This window comes from Benincasa hispida, chromosome 3, assembly GCF_009727055.1.
Source record: "Benincasa hispida cultivar B227 chromosome 3, ASM972705v1, whole genome shotgun sequence".
NCBI classification, from domain to species: domain Eukaryota; kingdom Viridiplantae; phylum Streptophyta; class Magnoliopsida; order Cucurbitales; family Cucurbitaceae; genus Benincasa; species Benincasa hispida.
Window position 1 is genome coordinate 48037578 of NC_052351.1, and position 25041 is coordinate 48062618.

At 33.2% G+C, this 25041-nt stretch overlaps 1 protein-coding gene and 1 long non-coding RNA gene across 2 annotated transcripts; both read left to right on the forward strand.

Moving 5' to 3' along the window:
• The first annotated feature begins 1025 nt into the window (after window positions 1-1025).
• On the forward strand, window positions 1026-1514 carry LOC120073598. Its single transcript, XM_039026415.1, has one exon. It carries the CDS (start codon window positions 1026-1028, stop codon window positions 1512-1514), a length of 489 nt encoding a protein of 162 aa, XP_038882343.1.
• A 361-nt stretch (window positions 1515-1875) lies between these two features.
• On the forward strand, window positions 1876-4305 carry LOC120074248. Its single transcript, XR_005480927.1, has 4 exons — window positions 1876-2287; window positions 2392-2470; window positions 2587-2654; window positions 3348-4305. It is a non-coding gene; the product is annotated as an uncharacterized LOC120074248 (long non-coding RNA).
• The last annotated feature ends 20736 nt before the right edge of the window (window positions 4306-25041 follow it).

The window sequence follows — 25041 nt, forward strand, 5'->3', positions numbered from 1 at the left end:
CGATTATGTAAGGACCTTGAGCGGGCCGAGATAGCAGTGGTGGAAGGGGAGGTCTCTGCGCAGTTAGCACAATTGTCGATATAACCAAGTTTAAGGCAAAGGATCATTGTTGCTTAACGCAGTGATCCTTACTTGGTTGAAGTAGCGCAACAGGTGAAGACAGGATAGAGTGGTGAGTTATCCTTGTCCGCAGATAATGGTCTTACTTTTCGAAGACGTTTATGTGTACCAGCAGATGGTGACCTTAAGAACAATCTGTTATGAAAGGCTCATAACTCCCCATTTTCAATACATCCTAGCAGTACCAAAATGTACCAGGACCTTAAACGTTGTTACTAGTGGAATAACATGAAAGTGGAGATAGCAGAGTTTGTTAGTAAGTGCTTGGTGTGTCAGCAGGTAAAGGCCTCAAAATAAAAGCCAGCAGGCTTGTTGCAACCTTTGAGCGTATCAGAATGGAAGTGGGAGAATGTCTTGATGGACTTCATTGTGGGTTTATCGCAAACCGCAAAGGGTTTTACAATAATTTGGGTTATAGTGGACAGACTCACCAAGCTGGCACATTTCATTCCAGGGAAGCCTACATATTCAGTGAATAGGTGGGCTCAGTTGTATATGAAAGAAGTGGTAAGATTGCATGGGGTACCAGTGTCCATCGTGTCTGATAGAGACCCTTGATTTACCTCCAACTTTTGGAAGAGGCTTCAGACAGCATTGGGTACTCGTTTGGATTTCAGTACGGCTTTTCACCCATAAACTGACGGTCAAACTGAGCGTTTAAACCAGACACTAGAGGATATGTTACGTGCTTGTGTGCTAGAGTTTGCAGGGAGTTGGAACTCTCACCTATATTTAATAGAGTTTGCCTATAATAATAGTTATCAGGTAACCATTGGTATGTCACCGTTTGAGGCCCAAAGAGTTGTAGGTCACCTGTATGCTGGGATGAGGTTGGTGAGTGGAAATTACTAGGACCTGAGTTAGTACAAACCACGAACGAGGCAATACAGAAGATTAGGGCCCGAATGTTGACGGCTCAAAGTAGGCAGAAAAGTTACGCTGATGTTAGGTGTAAGGATCTGGAGTTTGAGGTAGGTGGAAAGATGTTTCTGAAAGTGGCACTTATGAAGGGGGTGTTGAGATTTGGCAGGAGGGATAAGTTGAACCCTCGGTTCATTGAGCCATTTGAGATCTTAGAGCGGGTTGGCACTGTAGCCTACTGGCTGGCTTTGCCCCCATCCCTTTCTATAGTTCACAATGTTTTTCATGTTTTCATGTTGAGGAAGTACGTAGCAGACTCATCTCATGTTGTGGATTATGAGCCTTTTCATTTAAATGAGAACCTGAGCTACGAAGAGGAGCCCATTCAAATCCTAGCTAGGGAAGTGATAGTTTTTCGCAATAAGGAGATCGCTTTGGTGAAGGTCCTTTGGCAGAATCATCAGTTCGAGGAAGCAACGTGGGAGCGCGAGGACAACATGAGGGCACATTGTCCCGAGCTTTTTCAGGATTAGAACTTTCGAAGATGAAAGTTTCTTAAGAAGGGTAGAATGTAATATCCTGATTTATCTTGTAATTAAGCTTTATTATTATTATTTTTTATGTTGGCTACTTGAATAAATTATATGAGGTTTATGTTTTTGGTTAAGCTAAAATATAATTTAATTATTTGGAATTAATTGAGTTTTATTTTGGCTTGCATTTAGAGATTTGATTATCTATGGAGATAATTAAATTTGTTTGTTGGAGTTTTTAAAAGAAAAAAATATATAAGTATATATATTTTGAAAAAGGATTAGGGAATTTGTTTTTTTTAAGGGAAAGGGAAAAGGTTTGAGCTTTTATATTTATACTTGTGGGAAAGGTTAAAAAAAAAAGAAAGAAAAAGAAAATAGATTTTCTTTCTCTCTCTCCTCAAGGCCTACGCGACCCCCCTCCCCCCTTCTTCTTCCCATTTTTTTACCCAAACCCTAGCCACCGCCACCGCCTGTTGCTCCGTCGTCAGTCACCGAGCCATCGCCGCATTGCCAGCGCCAAGCACTGCCATCGTCGTGTCGATCGCCAGCGCCATTCCTGTCGCCGCGAAAGAGCCCCGTCGTTCGTCCACCGCTGCCTCGCCGGTGTCTGGATCGTCAGGTTGACCGTGAGCCACCGCGCCCAAGCCGTTCCACCGTGCAGACTCGCTTCTGCTGCCGAGCCCAACCGTTCAACCCTGTTTCTGCCACTGCACCCAGCCACAAGTCGACGCATTCAACTGCCACTACCTATTCTTGCAAATCTTGAGTTGGTAAGAGTTGGTTTATTTTGGGCAAGGATTGAGTTTTTGAGATTTTAGAGTGTCACTTTGTGTTAGAAACAATTTTGGTTGTTACCTATTGTGTCGACTTTCAGGATTAGGAGTTTGGAAGATTTTGGGGCCTTGCTATCAAGGACGAGACCATTCTTTTCGATGGAAAATTTTTGGAGTTGGGTAAGTTTTATGTAAGTTATTGGTTATCCTTTAGATTGGGACCTTGAGGATTTATTTAATCTTTGACTCACTTCCTAGGCCATAGTTGGTAACTAAACTTGTGGTTAATGTCATAGGATTGATTTGAGTTTTATCCAAGGGCTATTAAGAAGTTATTTGTGCAGACTTTTGAGACCAACTTGAGGTAAGTGGTCTAATTACCGGTGCCCCCTAGACTATATCTATAAAGTTACTTAATGGACTCTTGAAGCATGATTTTTGTCATTATGTTTTACTTGTTGCATGTATATGATGCATGAATAGACCAGTAGAGCGGTTTACGGTTTACTGTCTCACCTTGACGCATGTTTTATTTCAGAGGACCTACGGGTCTAGTTTCATGTTTGACGGTGTGCCTACGGGCCGCTAGACATGCGTGAGTCAAAATGTTCACGTTTATGTTATTTTTCCATGTTTGACGTTGTGTCTACGGGTCACTAGACATGCATGAGTTGATAGGTTTACGTTCATGTTACTTTTTTTTTCATGTTTCATGTTTGACAATGTGCCTACGGGCCACTAGACATGCGTGAGCCGACAGGTTTATATTCATGTTATTTTCATGTTTGACGGCAAGCCTATGGGCTACTAGGCATGCGTGAGCCGACAGGTTTACGTTCATGTTATTTTCATATTTGATGGTATGCCTACGGGCCGCTAGACATGCGTTTCAAGGCAAGATAGTACGTCTTTTGGTTTTTCCTTCATCATCAAAAATCGATGTAGTTGTATGAGTCACATGCTATGTTTCTTTGCTCGTGGATGCATAGCCTGATCCCGGTAATGGGATCACTTACTGAGTATTTTATACTCAACCTTTATCTTTATGTTTTTTTAGGTAAGGGCAAGGATACTCGGGCGACTGACAAGAGGAATCCATGACAGTGCCAAAGGAACCAGAATTTGCTTCCACATTTGACCCTTTATATTTTCTCATGTTTTATTTTTCTTACATTTATGATTTTATTATAATTTTTTTATACATAATTTATTTCATGTTAAAAAAAGGTACCCGGGTCGAATGATTTAAAATCTTGAGATAATGGACACATATTACGTTAATGTCTTGAACATTTCACATTTTATAAAAAAAAAACCTATTGACCTCCCTATTTTCACTAATATCAGTGTTTATTTTTAAACTCTCACCTACATTGATTATATATGTATGTATTTCTCTCTCCTCTATGCATCATTCTCTCCCCATGTATACTCTCTCCCATGCATATTCTCTTTCCCCCATGTATATGTTCTCTTTCCCCCAATAATATATTTCATATATTCTCTCCCTCATAATTCACACTTATTTCTTCCTTTTCCCTCTCTTTTCTCCTCCCCCTCCCTCTCTTTTCTCCTTCCGATATGAGTTGTAGACAGTAGACGACAGCGTGGGGCGAATTGATGGCTCGGCACGAGGTGACACAAATGACTTGGGACGAATTGATGGGAGAGACAGCGTAGGACGAATCGACAATGATGGGTTGAGCATATTTGGTCAACGGTACGGTGGGGCGAGCAAATCTGGTAGACGACGATGGGGAGAGAGATCCGCGATGACCATGACTGAAGAAAAATAGATGAAGATGGAGGGTTATGTATTATAAACCCCGAATGTGAACTTTATTTTTTTTCTATTTTTTTTTATATATACTGTGATACATATGTACTTTTTTTTAGCTTTTGTAGGAAATTTGATATATATCATTTTCGTTTATTTGATATAAATGACTGTTTTTTTTTTATTTGGACTTATTGTATTATGATGATATATACTATGGTGTAAATGAAAATTATGAAGATTTATATATTGTAGTATATTTCATATATTGGTTTATACTGTGATTTATGTCAAGCATTGAGTCAATCTCTAATTTATAAACTATATTGGTTAGAATATTTTCAAATACCTAACAAAGGTATATTTAAAATAGTTATGAATCCGTCAAAATGTTTTAAAGTATATTTAAAATAACCATTAATATGTAAAAAAAAAAAATCCAATAAATTGATATGTACAAATAAACAACGGAATATATTACATGTAAGTAAACAAACAATGAAATATTTCACATAATAACAAAAATCAAAATAAAATCATATTAAATGTCATTTTCTTTCTCTAAATGGAAAAAAATATATCAAATGCATTTTATCTCTACCATCCGTAAAGGGAAAAAAATCATAATAAATGAATTTTCTATTTTCATAATAAATGCATTATATGATTATTTATGTCAAGCATTTAATCTATATACTATGGTATATTTCATGTATCTGTTAGATATTTTTTAATTCCAAACAAAATGTTTTGAGGTATATTTTAAATAATCATGAATCCGCAGAAAAAACATAAAACCAATGAAAACAGAAAAAAAAAATTCATTAAATGTATTTTCTCTCTCCAATTAAATTAAATAAAGTAAAAAATCTTAACAAATAAATACATTTTCTCTACCCATTTGAAAATATGAAAAAAAAATCATATCAAATGAATATTCTCTCCCATAATAAATGTGGTTTCTCTCTCCATCATTAAGAAAATTTTGAAAATAGAGAAATACGTATAAAAATCGAGAATAAAAATAATAAAAAATGATAAATTTGTCAAAAATAATATTAAAATTTTTTCTTGAAAAATTTCAAATTTAGAGGCATTTTTGAAATATAGGATATAAACATGGTTTTGTATGTAAAAATCCAATAATAATAATAATAATAATAATAATAAATAAATAAATAAATAAACTATACGAAGCTCAACTTATGATGAAGCCCAGCTTGGAAAAATTTGAAGCCCAAGGAATAATCCTCAAAGAACTTGAAACTTGAAAGGTCACAATTTCCCTATAAATAAATGGTCTTAAAATTACACCAACACTATAATTATTGGAGAAAGAACTATCAATTTCACAACAATCGATAAATAAATATAGGATAAATTACAAAAACTATCTTTGATACGGTGGTATTTACAATTACACCTTTAAACTAAATTGAACCCTCAAACTTAAGGTACATTCAGATTGGCTTGAGAAAAACTGTTTTATTTTTTTAAAAAAATCATTTTTATGTAAACACTTTTGACAAAAAATTGTTGAAAATACACTCAAAAAATTATTTTGGGTGGTTGTCATACGTTTCAATTTTTTTCACAATAACTCATTTTTTAAATTAAATACTTGAAAATACATTCCAAACACACCCTTATGCAACTGATAAAATTTCTATATAAGTTTGAAGGTCCAATAACATTTATATAAGTTCGAGGGCTCAATTTTTACCATTGAAAGTTTGAAAATTTAATCGCAATTATCACCTTTCTTTGGGGGGACAATTTTTATATTTTACCTATATATATCGATCAATCGATCAAATTGAAATTTTTGTCCAATGCAAAAATAGCATGGGATGCTTAAACATGAATTAACATTTTTAAGCATTGGGAATGAATGACATGAAGAGGTAGAGGTCAAGAGTGGAAGGGAAGGGCTGCCCAAAATGGGACCATTCATATACATTTCTACCATTTACAAAAGGTCAAGAACAAAGAAATGATGGTGTTTCTTTTGAGTGTCATTTCATACTTTTTTCTTTTAATCATTCTCCATTTTTAAGGTTTTTCAATATTTTGGGCCACAACAATATCACAATTGTAGGATAGACACCAAATAAAAAGTCATCAACATGGTTTTTTTCATAGGGATCCACCCAAATGAGACATTTTTTAATGAAAAAGATTAAGTGGGTATTTGATTATAGTGATCTATGAAACATGAATTTATAAATAAGAGTCGAGAGATATAATTAAAAAAAAACGCAAGGTCTTATTCTGTATTTTTACTGTTTTGAATACAGCTTGATTTAGAATGACTTTACAACTATATTTAAAAAAATATATATATAGTTTTAAGTGAAAATAAATTTAAATATTTCAAAAGCTTTTAAAATTGGCCAAGAAATATAAGAGTGTGTTTGAAATATATTTTCAAGTATTTAAATTAAAGAATATGTCATTTTGAAAGAAATTGGAGTGTTTGATAACTATTCAAAATAATTTTTTAAATATACTTTAATAAGTTTTTGTAAAAAGAATGCTTAATAAAAACGGGTTTTTTTTTTTAAAAAAATACTTTTTCTCTAGTCTATTTGATATTGTTTTCAATATTTTTAGGTTGTAGTGCTCGCTCGTCTAAATATAATATAGATATTATTTTTTAAAAAAATGTACTTACACAACACAGATTTAGTGAATTCATTTCATTTAGTGTATCTAAAGTTATAAAATTGAATGGGGATAAAATACCAAACAATTAATATATTTTAATTTCATCACTATATGGTTTACTTATTTTTCAATATCTTCCCAAGGATTCACCGTTATATATTATATTTTAAAAAAAATATTGCCTCATTGGACTAGTTTTGTTACACTCAAAATAATGTTTTAACAACATAAATAAATAAAATGAAAATTGAACTAGAATGAAAAGTTTAGAAGTTAAAATAGAATATTTTAGGATAGGCTTAAGTCTTATTCTAATCCATAATTTTTATGTTTGTTCTAATTCAGTCTCTCGAATTTAAAAATATTTGTTTTGGTATGTAAAGTTACAATTATATTTTTATTTTTAATTTTTGAACTTTCAAAATATTTATTTTATTTTTTAAACTTGTACGAGCCAATTATTTTATTTTTGTCATGTTACCTTTCCACTTTAAATCTTCTTTGTCCAAGATTCATCTCTAATTATTTGATTGAAAATCAGGTTCGTGTCATACCTCAAACTCTAATTCATTAATCTTTTAAAATTAAAATAGAAGTAAAAAGAATTAATTTTTGAAAAGTTCAAAAACTGAAAATAAACATTTTTAAATTTAGTTTATAGGAAAACAACATTAAACGTTTGAAGGCTAAAATAAACATTTCAATGTTTCATATAAGCTAAATTATAAAAAAAAAAATACTCTTAAATTTAATACTCTATGTACAAAAATATTCATGAACTTTCAAAAGTTTTAAAAATACATTTAAACTTTAAAAGAAAGTTCAACAATATTTTTGCGGGTAGTTTTGGATGGAAACCGTTAAAGTTTTGTTTAAAAAATATCCCCGAACTTTCAATATTTTAAAAAATACCCTTTGAATTTTCAAAAGTTAAAAAAATACCCTTAAACTTTTAAGAAGTTTTGAAAAATATCTTACAGTTAGTTTTGAAGGGAAACGGTTCAAAAATTTTAAACTTTCAAAAGCTGAAGAGTATTTTTAACCCAAACTAAAAAGCATAGGGGTAGTATTTTTAACCCAAAATAAAAAGTATAGGGATATTTTGTATAATTTAGGCTTTCATATATTAATATAGAATTTAAATATTGAAAGTATAATTTTTAATATATATATATACTCAAGTTTTGAGGCATGGCGTCGGTAGGTTGATTCATTGATATCAATGACCAGCTGTTTGATGGAAATCGCTAGAGAGCCAATTCCTATTTTTGTGGGGACTGGAGATAGTATATTAAATTATTCCTTTTTTTGGGTATTTTTTTTAATAATTTATAAATATATATATTTTTTCTTTTTTTAATCAATGTAAAAGAAATGTATATTAATAATAAAAATTTGATACATTTGAGAACAGTTATTGTATAGCTTTCAACAAATCTTAAGAACAAAGGGATAGAAAACAGAGAGATTTTTTTTTCACGTGTTATCCAAATTAACTATAAATATACAACTATTAATTTTCATAAACAAAACATGCTTTAAATGCCATTAATTGATAAATCTAAATACTAAAAGAGATTTAAAAAAAAAAAAAAAAAAAAAAACCTAAAGAAGAAGAACATTTCTTATACTTTTTTTTTCCTCTCTCTCTCCATATATTTATGTATATATTTCTTTTTTGACTTACCCTTATTGATACATACAAAATTTATTTAAGGTCAAATAATGAGTATATATAATATTTATAAAATTTTGAAATAACCAAGTTTAATTTATATATCCTCCTAAGTTTTCACCAATAAGAGGGGTTATAACATAGGCCAAAAGTTAAGTTATTGTTAGAATGTTTGAATACAAAAGTGAAGAACTTTGATTGATAGATAGAAAATTAATCTTATCTACAAGCTCTAATGTCCTTATTATGGTAGGTTCATTGATTTGATATCCTAATCTTGGATGTTTCAATATTTACCAAATTAGCTTTTGGCTAGCATACCCAATCCCACATGTGAGGAAAGGAGACAAGGGCATTGAACACCATGAAATAAGGACACAATTTTATTGTGAGATTACATGAGTTGAAAATTCTAACCCATATTTAATTATTAACTATACATTTGAATTAGATGAAATTAAAGCAACTATTGAATTTAAAAATTATTTTACTTTTTGTTATACCATAGGTTTATTTTAGTTTCATTTCTTTTAACAAGGATTGGGAGTAGTAGGTTAAGTTCTTCTCGAGACCCTACTTAATTGATTATTAACATAAGTTGAGAAGAAAATATAAATAGTAGCATGTATTTGAATATAGGAGCCTACTTTAATATAATGTATATATATGTTTAAATATTATTTTTATGTGTTTGGTACATTTAGTTATGGTTCAATTTAAGAGAAGGACCTCAAGCTCTTAAATTACATCGTTCTGCTTTACTCATAGTTATGTCGAGCTAAGAAGGGTTAAATCATACTTATGTTGAGCTAAAGTAAGAATAATTTGTGTATACCCTTTACTAGAATGCTATCCCCTATTATTTATATTTTTTTTCTCTAACTTATGTGTAAGGATAGACACGTGCGCTTTAATCCAATTAGGAGTAAGCCATCGAGTTTGGTAGGTCATTTCTCCTTTCGGTATTATTCTTCCTCATCTTAAGATTTAGTGGATTGGCCTGTGATCTTTCTCTTTATGAGTTCATGGCTAGATTAATGTTTGGTAGAATCTAAAACTATAATTTGACTCAATGTAATATAATTCATACTTTTTTCACATATATAAAAAATTAAATTAAAATTGATAAACCAAAACGATCACAACTTACTGACATACTGATGTGCCAGTGGTCAAGAAGTATAACTTAATAATTGTGTTTAACTTGGACATAGATGTATATAGATATGCCATTTTGGAAATTTTGTTTTTGTTTCTAATTGAGGGTTGAATTTTGCTGATCTTTTGATTGGAATTTCATGTATCATGTAATGCATCCGAAGTAACGTATTCATTTGGCTTATTTTTATTTATTTATTTATTTCTGTTTGAAATTTTTGAAAAATAGGGAATGAAAATGAAAATGGCTAAAATAATATATCTTATATAGTAAGTTAAAATTTAATTACCATGAAAAAAGAAAAAAATATATTTTTCTTGCATAAATAAAAACGTAGCCCGTGAACCCTTTCATATAATTAGCTAACTCTCACATCAAACAACAGAGAGGCCTCAGGGACTTGAAATCTCCTCTACTCCAAAGACCCCACATTCCCAAAAAATAAAATAAAATAAAATCAATGATTTTGATTGATTTTCAAATTATTTCTTTTGTCTCTTTTTTTTTTTTCTTTCTTTTATCGAAGAAAAATATTATTTTAATATTAACATATGGATGACTTTGGCAACAACCCATTCTCATAGAGTGCCGATTTTTGTCCAACTGTTTGTGGATTATTATTGGGAGAAACAATGTGCAAGCTAATTACAACTTAACTGCATACAAACAATTATATATTAAATTCAGAAGTAAATTGAATGGAATAACTACTTTTGAATGGAATAACTACTTAAAAATTGAAATAATAAAAAATCTCAAGATATTGTGAAAATGTCAATAGATAGTCGAAACAACACTATAAGAAATATACTCTTTACAGCTTTAAAGTATAGCAATTTTGAAAATAGGCTATAAAATCAAGTGAAAAGAAAAAAAAAAAAAGCGGACTAAGAAAAGAAAATGAAAAATTTCTGATCGCGCTCAAAATATTAGAAATTGCCCGCTCATCACCCAAAAAGAGATTTTGTTTTCGCCTATCTTCTCCTCATTTGCTCGCAAAAAATTTAGGGCATCTAAAACTTCTCTTCATTTCTCTCCTCTTTTGTTTCTCATCGTACTCTTTCAGCAACTCCTCTTGTTTTCTCATCGAAGGAATCATCAATTTTATCTCTCCCAATTGCATATTCTTCTCACTAATGTATCCAAAGAGCTCTCTCCCATCATCAATTTCTTCGATGTCACCGCGGGTGACGCCTGTCCCTCCGTCAATGCCTTTTAATTTGGCGATGTCAATAACAACAATCCTCTCTGCTCCACTCTTCTCTACAACTTCATCTATGGCCAGGTGATTCAACTTCTTGTTGCAATTCTTAGGACATTTTTTATTCTCTTTGCTTTGGTTGTGTAATTTGAAATCATTGCTCGGTTCAAGGTTTCATGCAGGTTGAATAGGTAGATCGAGAACTGTGTGCAAGAGATGTTATGAAGTACTTGAATCAACAATGATGTTAAAAAAACTCTCCATGCGAAGTTTGTTGATTTCCGACATGGAAAATCTGCAAATTTAGGAAGTAAGTCTACTGTTATTATTTTGTTTTAAATCTTTTTTATGAGATATTGGGTTTGATTCTTAATGTCAATTTTATATGGTTAGAGAATGGAAGTATGATTTAAATATAGATAACTATTATATAGTTATTCCCAAATACCTTTCTAAATTCTAATGTGGCTTTCTTATTAAAACCTTGAGTTTTGATGGAAATGTAACAAACAAGCAATTGCTATCTTGTGCTAATCATATTTTAGACCCCATAAAATATAGTTAGATCTCTTAAAAATTTCAAACATATACCGTATGACTAAAGTTTAGATATCATTTTCAAACTGCATCTCAATCTCGTTAACTAATTCTTGAAAGCTTAAGCATACAATTATGTGCAAGGATATCAATAAGTTGATTATTTTTCTTTTAGAGATGAGCTTCTAGAGATAAGGTACCAGGAAGAATATATTAGAGCTTAAGCTTCACCCTAAAGTTATTGAACGAGTGAGAGTGAATGTTTTTGGCAACTGACACTTTTTCTAAATTTAAAAAGTTCATATAGAAGCAACACAATTTTCAAAGGTAAATGATAACATCATATTGTAGTTCATTTGCATTCTATTCTTCTAAATTGGCAATCCTTTTAAGTGGATAATTGAGGTTTGTTAACTATCTTTTGAGCTTTAACAATGTGATAATGATTATAACCTGAAATTCAAAATGTCATTCAAAGCTCTGCATTTGATTTAGTTATTGGCAACTAGTTAATCTTTTCTAATTTTAATGTAGTCTTTGCTTTGAACTAACATTAAGTCGTTTCTCTTTTTCAGCCTGTAAAATTCGTGGTTCGAACCTCAAAAATCCACTTTAAGGCTGTTTTATTCCATTTTATAGTATTTGAATGTTTCTTTTTTATTTTAGGATCGAAATTTTCTCTTAAGGAGTGATACAAATGAGAACATGTTTGTGCTATACACGTAAATTTCTGTTTACTTTTGTGTTTTGTTTTCCAATCTTATTGAATGTCCTCATAATAGTTTTCTACTCCTATCTAATGTATAAAATTGTTTGATTGAAAACCATATTTCTTGATTGCTGAAAGTAATTTATTAGGTTGTTTGTTAATGTAAAATATTTGTTTTTCAATTTAAGAGGTTTTTGCAATTTTCTATTTACTTTAAAGTCTCTCTTACTCAAACCTCAGGCTTCATCATCAAAGGGTTACATATCAATTATGAATCTTATGATTTGGAGTTCTATAGAAAATTTTGGATACGTTCCTATTTCAAACAGGTTTTCTAAACTTAGATATGGAGTTTGTTTTTTGTTCATCAATTAAGGATGATTTGTTCTTTTCAAACTTGATTTTGAATTTATATTTTTCTTGTTTTCAAGAGATGTATTTCTTAATTTTAATACAATTTTGGCTATTGGGTGTGGTATTGGCATGTGGCTAGTGGGACCTTGAGGAAGGTTTGTGTAGGAGTTTGTTATGAAGGAGGTATGAATTATTTTTTACTTATCAATTCTCTAGATTTCACTCGATTTGAATGAGTTTGAGTATTTGATCTCAATAGCAAGGTATGTGAGGCTCAAAATTTATTTCCATTTTTCATTTGTTTCTTATATGATTCTCAATTAAAATCACAGATTTTCGGGAAATAATCAACCCCCAGATTTTCTGGTGAATCAATTCGTAAACAACAACCATTTGACAAGAAACTTGAAGTGAACTCGTTGCTAGTTATTTTGATTCTTGAAACCGTAAGATAGTTTTATGTATACCATACTTTATTTGTTTATTTATACAAATGCACTGTTGTTGGTAGTATTTCAATCTTTCATTACATTATTCATCATTTACTCGTAATTTACTGTAACAAAATTTTCCATTCATACAAACCTCTTTCATTGATCGAGGATTTGATTTCACTCTTCTAACTTTCAATAATTTTGAGGTTTCTGTCGCTTACATTTGATAATCTTTATTCTTTACCTTTAGATAATTTAGTTGGCGACAAAATGGGACCATTAAGAAAGTTAAAGTGAAAATGCAATTACCCATTAGAAAAAGAATTGAAAAGAACGATACAAAAATTTCATTGGTGAAATTAAAATTTCATTACATATATGTTACATATATTTTTCTTTTTCTATGGTTAATTCTTTTGTTCAATTTTGGATTCATGCAGTCTTTGGTGATCTCATTTCAATAATTTTATTTTTAGATCTTGTCATTACCATTTTAGATCTTTTATGCTAGTATTTATAATCTAATTCAAGTACATCCTCTTTAGGACGAGATGTGGAGAGCACTGATTCTATCGTATAGTTGGGTTATCTTGTTCTTTTACTTATTCCTTACTCCTTCGTTCTTTGTATTTCAAGACTATCTCTTTAAGTTTGAGTATTTGATTTCAATAAAACAATGAAATTTATGACAATTCTCGTTGTTTGGAAGATATATTGCTAGCTTTGTCTATATAAGGTAGATTTTTTTGAGATATTTTCAACCCCTAAAGCATCTGAAGTTATGAGACGTGAGTGGATGTGCTTTCTATTTTACCTCTATATATGATTTATATTATTTTAGAAACATCTCTACACAAAATTTATGTCTTTGTTGTGTTTTTTTTTTCCATATATGTCTATGATTACCTCTATATATGATTTATATTCTCTAATGGTTTCTTTGGTTCTATTTTTTTTTTATAATTTAGTCAAACATTATGACTTAATGGCTTTGACTGTGTCTTATAGGCTCGGTTATCTCATATACAACCAGTTGTCATGGCTGCTTTAGTTGCCCCTCGGATGCCCATATATCCCCTGCTCGTCTGGGTATTGGACAATAGTTGTTTTATGGTGAAGGAGGACCTGCGATGATTTCTTCCCAATTAGGCTCAGTTATCTCATAAACAAGTTAATTTCATATTTTCTCTTTCATTTTTGTTGCACTAAATCAGTAGTCAATTCTATTGATGTTCTTATTTATTCATGCTCCGTGACTCAATCCTTGTATCTTGGCTTCAGGATGCGATGTGCATATGATTAGCCATCGCTAGGTTGCTCTTACTCTTATTTTTCTTCTTTTTTGTAGGGATTCTTCTACTACAAATATGCTTCATGTAAGTACATATATAGTTATAACTTTATGTTGGGTTTTATGTCCTAAAACTCGTGGTTTGTAAATAGTAGAACTTATTCTGAAAATTCAATAAGTTGTTATTGAATATATTGTTTTTTCAAATTCCAATAAACCTAAAAGTCCCTTGACTATTACATGAGTACTTGAACTTTATGTGGAGACATACAAGTGGATCAGGTTCGAGTAAATAGTCAAAATGATCTATAGTATATGAATAAGGTTGAGTGCTTTATTCAGGTAACACTATTGGATGCGACCTACTCTGTAGTTATTACAAAGAGTTGTAAAGTGCTACATACGAAGTGATCCTAATTCGTGCATGTTATGACTGAAGGGTTTCATACCGAGAGTTTCATAAGCGGGTTTAGATCGTTCCGATTTCACAGTGACCGAAACATAAACAACATACATTTAACACATACAGTTATGCATATAAAACTCATTATCGGCATGCTCAGAATATAATAATTAACAAGTAAAAAGGTTCATACCAGATGAAGACTCTTTTCGTATGTCTGAACCTTAAGCAGCCGAAAACCTCCCACCGATCTACCAGCACTCGACGAGTATGTCGACTGCAATAGCACGATCCAAACGTACACGAATAATGCAGCAGGGACGACACCATCACAAGAGAAACCTGGGTATCCTCGGCGTAAAAAACCCAAAGAGTGGGCTCTGGTGAGTTTGTAAAGGACGGAGGAGAACACGTTGTGTAGATGATAAGCAAGTAGGAGATGAAACTCTGCTATCATATAGCGAAAATGCTTATCATATAGTAAAGCTACACGATCATGTAGGAAAAATTGAACGATCATTTAGGAAAAATGTATGCGATCGTTTAGAGAAAGCGTGAGACAGACGATCGTTTAGACGAACGAGCTTCTATTGTATAGGCTCTCGCGATCGCTTTCACGGATTCTTTTGGGCGTGCGATAATACGAATGCACGATTGAGTAAAAATGAAAACGACTTTCATTGTTTTAATCCGCCAGTTAGCATAACCATTGCAGCTCCACTTCTCACGTCCGAAAGTGGATAAATCCGTTAATTATCAAATATTAATCAATTAATTTAATTAAAAATATAATCATATTATATTTATATCCTATAGTTTGATATCATATATCTACTATAGTATTTTCTTCTCTACTTGATATAAGTCATATTTATATCTAATTTTCTCCAAAATAATGTATCTCATACATTTAGCATATTATATCATATATAATTAACCAGTCCAATTATATCATATATAATTGAACTTCCTCTTGTCAATTTGAACATTTCAAATTAACCCAAACACTGGTTCTCGACTTTATCCAAGCTACCCAGGTGACCTAATAGACCTGTGGCTCGAAGCTCTAATGATACGTGAATAACTGACTAAACTCTTTAGCTACGAGATCCACCATCCGTTAACTATCAGTGATTCCACTAAAGACCAACAACTGAACTCTTCTTACCACAGATATATTTCTGTGTCCATCGAATATAACCAATCATGAGTACGATGACCCTTCGCAGATGTTCGTAAGTACAACTGGGCCAATTTATCGTTTTGCCCCTATAGTTACATCTCACTCCTTAAGTACCACTGATTCCTCTAATAAACAATACAACATAGTCCAACTATGTGTGAACACCTCTCGGGCTAAGAGAAGGTGTGTGGTGCCACATCGTTCAAGTCTCGAAATCTGTCCTTAAGGGAGCCATCTATCTACTTAACCCTTCCTCGGGGAAGGAGTGAATTCCATCTTGTGTAGCTGAGTTCCAAGCTCCCAAATCAGACGAATCCCCAAAATGGTAGGTTTGAATCGGCGACCTCGCTACTCGCACCCATACAAATCAAAGAACGACCCTCAATAGCAGGAGTTCCCAACTCACTCAGGATTGAGGTCATGTTACCTATTCTCATCCTAGTGAAATGAAGTCTCTATCATGAACGGTGTTATATAACGAGACATTAACACTTCGTGGTCAGGTCTTATACAAACTCTTTGATAGGATGCTCCCGCTCACATGTCTCCAACACGAATGATCAGGATCAGACCATCTGTGACAAGTCATAACACTTGCGACCATTCCACAAAGCAGGCCACGTCTGTAGCGTTACCAGGATAAGGTTTTACTTCTTTATTCATTTACTACAGACCATTTTGGTTATCACTCAAGATATGATCCACATATATGTCACCACATACATGCTTGAGTCACATACAGATAACCAGAGATTTTATGTTTATTGGTTTGTGGTAAAGCAAATAACACAAATAACCGAGCAAAATACAAGATGTGATGTAAATATCATATATTAATAATCACAGGTGTTCGTATATACTATTTACAAACTACAGAAAACGAGACTTTAGGGCATCAACTGCAAAATTGACATGAGGAGTGGGGGCATCCTGTGCAAATGAGTTTTGTTCAAGATTAGACCACGAAATGAGTCTCTCTTACTTTATAACGTTGTTTACCGTTTAAGACTGACTATTTCAAAGCAATGACCTAGATAACTTGACCTTAATTCTGAGCTAACTATAAACTCCTATTTGTTCGAGATTATTCTTTGATCTGCAAACTGTGAGAGTAGACCAACATCTCTGCTCAATAAGCCTCCCATTTTAGGGATAAGACCGGATGAACAGCAGAGGATATAGGGTGCAAGATAGAATTCACTTCTACTCGATTAGGGTTAGTAGAGAGGTTGTTCCCTTTAAGTGCTGATTCTGGGTCTTGAACAAGAGGCCTCACCCTGTCATTGGCCCGAGAAGGATTCAATTTGTTCATTGAATCATAAATCAATTATTCATTAGGGGATCAGTGGAATTTAAGGAACAAAAGGTAATTTCGGGGATAAAACAGATATTTGACCCAGCTGTTATTACAAACAACCTGTGAAGGGTTAACTTATTAATTATGGTTATATTGAATGGACATAATATATCTACAATAAGGGGAGTTCAACTATGGGTTTTAGTGGAATCACCCATTAGTTAACGAATGGGGGTTAGTTCGATCTAAGGAGTTTAGCCGATTAATCTCGGATCGTTGGAGCGCATGATCTATAGGTCTACGAGATCCCCCTATTAGCTCATAAATGGATTAGCTTTAGAGTAGCGTGATAAGTTAATTTGAAATGTTCAAATTAGAATTAAATGAAATTGGAGAATTAATATTAAAATATTTGAAGATGGAATTGTGTAAAATTAATTTAATATTTGATATTAAATTAATTAGAATTATTTAAATGATTTAAATAATTATTTATTAATTTTATTAAGAAAATTAATTTATGAAATTAATTTTGTAAAATTAATAATATTTTCAATTTTATACGATAAATGGACTTGTGAAATCATTTATCAAAAGTTGAAAAAGTGGAAAAAACACAAAATGAAAAATTAGTTTTTTCCATTGTCTTCATCAAGTAGCTCACTAACAACCCACTTCTTAAGTCTTCATTAACTCCAAGCATGAGTTGCATCTCATGCAACTAATCTCATTGCATGATCATTTGCAATATATTGAAGAGATTGGAGTAATTTTGAGGCAATGCAACCAATAGAATTTCTCTGAAAAATTCTTGTGAAGAAGCTGTTCTTTCGCTGGGTTGCTGCAGTGAGTATGTCTCCAAATTCCCTTAGTTCAGGCTTATTTTGAGTCCCACAACTCAATCTAGAACACTAAGAGGATAGTAAGGAAGATCTTGGGGCGGTCTACAATAAGATTCAGAGGAGATTTATAGCTGGATTCAAGGTTTGAGAGGAGTTATACAAAGGTATGTCATGAAACCCATTTATTTATGCTAAAGCATGCTTTCATTTCATTAATGAATTAGAGTGCTTATGGATCCTTGTCACTTCTGCTACGTGATGATACGATCCAACAATTGGTCTCAGAGCATCATATAAGCATTCAATTCGGTTTAATTTTGGTGTGGTGGATGTTTTATATGAGTTATATGAAACTGCTGTACTGAAATGATTCCTTTTGATTTCTCAATTAAATTTGTAATTGACTCTTGCTTGATGAGCTTATATGTATTCCCAAGAGTTTGTAATTTATTTGGAGTCATTAGAGTTGAAATTAAGCTATAAATCGAAGAAACAAGTGAAGAGGTCGCATTGCAGATTCCAGATTTTCAGCCTCTGTTCATATCGTTGTTGTGCTTCAGTGGCTAGACGGTCGTTTAACTTCATGTGTTAGATGATGTGAAGAAAAGCTAAATGATTGTGTAACTTTGGGCGCTGATCGTTGAGGTGTTGTGTACAAGACGTTCGTGTACCTGCGGGAGCTAAACCATATGTTGTATTGCTATACGATAGCACTACACGATCGTGTATCTTTGCGTGAAAGCTAAACGATGCGTTTATTGCTATGCAATGGCACTACACCATCGTGTAGCTTCGGGTCGGAGCTAAATGATGCATTGAAGAGCTATGCGATAACACTACACGATCATTTACCCCTGTGCAGCAGCTAAACAATGTGTTGAGATGCTATGCGATAGCACTACGCGATCATTTATTTATGAGCGGCAGCTAAGTGATACGTCGAGAGCTATACGATAGCACTACACGATCATTTACCTTTGTGCACACGCTAAACGATCAACTTCAGGCATTAGACAATGGCCCTAAACAATCGTGTAGCATTTGTCTGGCGTTAGACGATGGAGCTGCATGATAGTGTTAGATTCTAAGCGATCGTGTAGCGTTGTCCGACACTAGACGATGACAATATGCGATAGAAGGAAGACACTACACGATCGTGTTGCTTGGCCAGGCTCCATGCGTTGGTGCTATAAGATGATGCAAACATTAAACGATCAGGCAAACGCATGACGATGGTCGTCATTGCTAAACGATGAGACTTAGCGAGATTTTGAGCATGAAGCGAGAGTTGCCGGTTCAACCGGTTTAGCCTCAAATGGTTTTTGGCTGGCCCAGTTCAGACTTGGCTAATCCAATTTAGATGGTTCGTGTCCAGTTTAAGCTACTTGAGTTCGTTGTGGAGTGGTTCAAGTGGTCTGAAAGCGGTTCAGAAGCTGTTTTGTAATAATTAGGTTTTTGTTTGCTTGTTGATGCCAAAACTAAAGTCATATTAGTTAGTGTTTATTTATTTATGCATGGGATGTATGCTATAATTAAATAAATCTTGTATGTGCATACAGTATACCATGTAGATTTAAAATCCCATCATAGGAAGCATGTTACATGCATTGAAAGTATGTTATAAAGTGTTAATATATAGTATGCATGTTAGGGTTTCTTTTATTTAATATAATAGTTATATTAGATATTGAATGTCTTTGTTGTTTGTCGTGGATGTTTAGCATGTCTAAAATTTTGTAAGTTGTTATAAAATTGGGTTAGACATTTAAAATCATTAACAAAGAATAGTTGCATGCTCACTTAGGTTAACCACTCGTTTAAATAATTGAAACAAGTCATTAAACTCGTAAAACTAGGGTTAAAAACTCAATCGATTTATAATCCTGTCGAAGGCAAGGGGTACTTAAGTTAACAGTCTACGAGAACATCTCCTACCTAGGGATTATGGCTGAATAATTGAGCGTTGGTAACCGGTTTTACGAGCATACGTATGCAGTGTGAGGTAATAAAAACGGTTCATCACCTAGACATCGTAGGTTTAAAATCCATTTATAAGTGTCATATTTGGATAAACCATCTAGACTTAGGGTTGTTTTTATTAGCTGAAAAGAACTTAAGTATAAATTTTACCCAAATATTTAGAACACTTAGTGGGAGATTAAAAGTTATTAGCTCTCACGTCTTCAAGAGTTCACACCGTGAAGTCCGTGCTCGACTTTATGTTGATTTTACCTCAACTGCTCCATTCAGAAAGTGTTTGCATGGGTCAATAACAAGGTGAATGAGGGAATTCGTTCATAGTAAATGGGTGAAGGAAATGTGTCAACATTGTCCAATGGTCTCCTCCATTAGTTTAAACTGTGAGATTACTATGTTACGCCTGCTGTCGTTTTTAGGCGGCACTAGCTAGTCGTTAATCGCGGTGATCCCCTCGGAGGGTTGTAACATTGAATTTGGAATAACCCATGCTTCAGTAAAATGAATAGGGTCTTATAGTTTCGTCTGGATATTGTCTTCTATTCCGGGGACATATTCATACTATTCTGTAAGATCTGAAATGGTGGGTCTACACTTACAAGAATTACTAAATGTTAGTAAAGATCTTGACCGAAAATGATAACTAAATGACTATCGGAATTTGAGTTATTCTGGAGATAATATTTAGTAAATAACTGTCTTGCTTCTGTGATGGAATTCTTGATTACCCCTCGGTAGCAATTATTCTAAATCACTTAAGTATCGTTGCAAAAATAATGATCATGGGTACATTATTACTTTGCTATAAATCAATTAGATTTAAAAGCAATTCACTTATAGAATTTGTTTATAATTTCAGAATAATGAGTTCAATTATACAATTGTTAGCATCGGAAAAACTGATCGAGGATAACTAAATCTGAACACGATACTTACGATAGATGATTTGCGATACATACGAAGTGATCCTAATTCGTGCATGTTATGACATGAGGAGTGGGGATAAAACAGGATGAATAGCTGTTTGTTCGGAATTATCCTTTGATCTTCAAACGGTGAGAGTAGACCAACGTCTCTGCTCAATAAACCTCCCATGTTGAGGATAAAACCGAATGAATAGCTGGGGACATAGGGTACAAGACGGAATTAGCTCATACCCGATTGGGGTTAGTAGAGAGGATGTTCCCTTTAAATGCTGATTTTGGGTCTTGAACAAGAAGCCCCACCCTCTCATTGGCCCGAGAGGGATTCGATTTGTTGATTGGATCACAAGTCAATTGTTCATTAGGGGATCAGTGGAACTTAAAGTACAAGAGATAATTTTGGGGGTAAAACAGAGATTCGACCGAGCCGTTATTACGATTAACCTATGAAGGGTTAACTTACTAATCATGGTTCTATCGAGTGGACATAATATATCTACAGTGAGGGGAGTTCAACTATGGGCTTTAGTGGAATCACCCATTAGTTAAAGAATGAGGGTTAGTTCGGTCTAATGAGTTTAGCTGATTAATCTCGGATCGTTGGAGCCCATGATCTATAGGTCCACGAGGTCCCCCTACTAGCTTGTAAATGGATTACCTTTAGAGTAGCGTGATAGGTTAGTTTTAAATGTTCAAATTAGAATTAAATGAAATTGGAGAATTAATATTTAAATATGATTTAAACATTTAATATTTGGTATTAAATTGATTAGAATTATTTAAATTGTTTAAATAATTATTTATTAATTTTATTAAGAAAATTAATTTATGAAATTAATTTTACAAAATTAATAATATTTTCAATTTTATACGATAAATGGAGTTGTGAAATCATTTATCAAAAGTTGAAAAAGAGGAAAAAACATAAAATGAAAAATTAGTTTTTTCCATTTTCTTCATCTAGTAGCTCACTAACAACCCACTTCTTAAGTCTTCATTAACTCCAAGCATGAGCTGCATCTCATGCAACTAATCTCTTTGCATGATCGTCTGCAATATATTGAAGAGATTGGATTAATTTTGAGGTAATGTAACCGATAGAATTTCTCTGAAAAATTCGTGTGAAGAAGCTGTTCTTCCACTGGGTTGCTGTAGTGAGTTTGTCTCCAAATTCCCTTAGCTCAGGCTTATTTTGAGTCTCACAACTCAATCTAGAGCACCAAGAGGATAGTAGGGAAGATCTTAGGATGGTCTACAACAAGATTCAGAGGAGATTTACACCTGGATTCAAGGTTTGAGAGGAGTTATACAAAGGTATGTCATGAAACCCATTTATTTATGCTAAAGCATGCTTTCATTTCTGCCAAAGTTAATGAATTAGAGTGCTTATGGATCCTGGTCACTTCCGCTGCATGATGGTACGATTAAACATTTTAATCTATGTTTTAGAGACTTTGATAGTTGTGTTAATTTGATGCCTCTTCATTTGCATTTTTTATGTATTAGGATGTTCTTTGTACAAAATTTGTGTGTAATATCTTCAATTACTATGTGGTCACTAAATGGTGTTTGAAATGTTTTTGTTTTTCAATCTCGATGAGTGGGTTCTTTCTTCATTTGGAGATTTATTTGAGTTATCAAGTAGTTGTGTTTAGTGGCTGGTATCTACTTAGGGCTATTGCCCTTAAATTTGTGTTGTTTTCCAGATCATAGATGAGGGTTAGGTTTTGTCTTGCATTCAGGGCAATAGGTTTAACATTTATTAAATGATTTCTTTATTTAATTAATTTACTATCGTTGGCATTCACATAATCACATATTATATATTTTTTATATATATTTATGTAGGTAAATGGAATGCTATCTTACTCAGGAAATGGAATCAAAGATGATATCTCAACTACACGATATTGAAATTTTGAACATTTGATGAATTTTTTATTTTGTGAACAAATTTATGTTAGTGATTACATTCAGTAAATACTTTATTTTGTAGCGTTTGGGTAATTTCTCTTTTCTAAGTAACTATTGACTACTTTAATAGATTATAAAACTTCAATTATGAATAAAAGTTATGAAGGAACTCTTATTCAAGAGTACCTACGAGCGGAAGCGGATCTTTCCAATTCATTGTGACAGAATTACCGCATATAGATTCAAAACATTCTAATATGCATTCATAATGCTAAAGAGATCAAGAAATCATACCTGATGAGGAGTTCTCCTTCACAGCGAGTCTAAAACTTAACCGTCTATCTTGAACAATCACCACCTGGACAGAAGAAAACGGAGAAGATAACACCACTCAGAGCCCTCAGTATTCTTGGAGTGAGAATCCAAAGTGTCGGCTTTGTTCGGATTTGGTAGAGGGAAAAAGGAAGAGAGACCGTACACAAAAATCAAGCAAGTGGGAGATGAGGTCGTCTATTGCATAGACAAGATGCTTGATTGTTTAGATGAAGTATACGATCGTGTAGAAAAAAAGTAAGCGATCGTCTAAACGATCGTGCAGGAAAAGGGTGAGTGATCGTCCAAACGATCGCGTAGGAAAAACTAACCGATCGTCTATACAATCGTTTAGTAAATATCAGGAGCTAAACGATCGCTTAGGAAAAGGTAAATAATCGTTTAGTTAATAGCGTGCTGCGGTGTATATCGTACATGTAAGTGATCGTGCGGTCACTATCGTATAGGCACTGATTTTCTAAACGATGACACTATCTTTTTCACAATGTCCGCATCTTTGCTATCAACACACCGCCAACTATTTATAATGCACTCATCAGTTATTTAGAACAGAAGAGATGTCGTTCTATTTCCTTTATAATCGTCCAATGAATGTGATCTTATCATATTCATAACATATAAATTAATATCATATATTAATTATAATATTTTTCTCTACTAGATATAAATCATATTTATATTCAATTTCCTCCAAATTAATGTATCTCATACATAAAGTTAATTATATCATATTTAATTAACTCGTTCAATTATATCATATATAATCGAACTTCTTCTTGTCAATTTGAATATTTTAAATTGACCAAAAAACTGATTCTCAACTTGTATCCAAGCTACCAATGGGACCTTATGGATCTATGGTTCGAAGCTCCAACGATACGTGAATAGTTGACTAAACTCTTTAGTCACGATATCCACCATCCGTTAACTAGGCATTCCACTAGAGACCGACAGTTGAACTCTTCTTCCCATAGATATATTTCTATGTCCAATGAATATAATCAGTTATCAGTACGATGACCCTTCACAGATGCTCATAATTATAGCAGGATAACTTACCGTTTTACTCCTGTAATTACATCTTCCTCCTTAAGTACCACTGATCCCTTTATTGAACAATACAACATAGTCCTACTATATATGAACACCTCTCGGGCCATGAGAAGGTGTGTGGTGCCACATCGTTCAAGCTTTGGGATCAGCCTTAAGAGAACAATTTATCTACTTACCCCTACTTTGGGGAAGGAGTGAACTCCATCTTGTGAAGTTGAGCTCTCAGCTTCCAAATCAGGCGAATCCTCAAAATGGTAGGTTTAAGTTGGCATTCTGGCGCACTCGCACCCATGCACATCAAAGGACCGGCCTCTATGGAGAGTCCCAACTCACTCTGGATTGAGGTCATGTTACCTATGGTCATCCTAGTGAAGTGAAAGCCTCAGTCATGAATTGGTGTTATATGTCAAGACATTAATACTTCGAGGTCAAGTTCTTATACAAACTTTTTTATAGGACGCCCTGCTCGCATGTCCACTACACGAATGATCAGGACCAGACCATCTGTGACAAGTCACAACATTTGTAACAATTCCACAAAGCCGGCCGCGTCTGTAGTGTTACCATGATAAGATTTCCCTCCTATATCCATATACTACAGACTATTTTTTGTCACTTAAGATATGATCCACTTGTATGTCACTACATATATACATAAGTTACATAAAGAAAACCAGGGATATTAAAGTTTATTGGTTTGTGGTAAAATTAAAAAAATCTAAATGTGCAAAGTCAAGTAGTGAAGTAAATATCATTTATATTCTACATCACAAGTGTTTTGTACAAGAGTTGTTTACAAACTACAGGACACGAACTTAGGGCACAAAAACCCCAACAATCTCCCACTTTTCCTAAACGAAGTGGGGAAGTACATTTACATGTTACAAAACAATAAACTAGGGCATAAAAACCCAGTGTAACAAAAATCTCCCACTTGCCTTAGTCTAGCCGCCGGGCGGATCCCGTAGACCTATGCTTTGAAGGTGACCTTCAAACACTGTAGCCTGAGAGCTTTCGTAAAC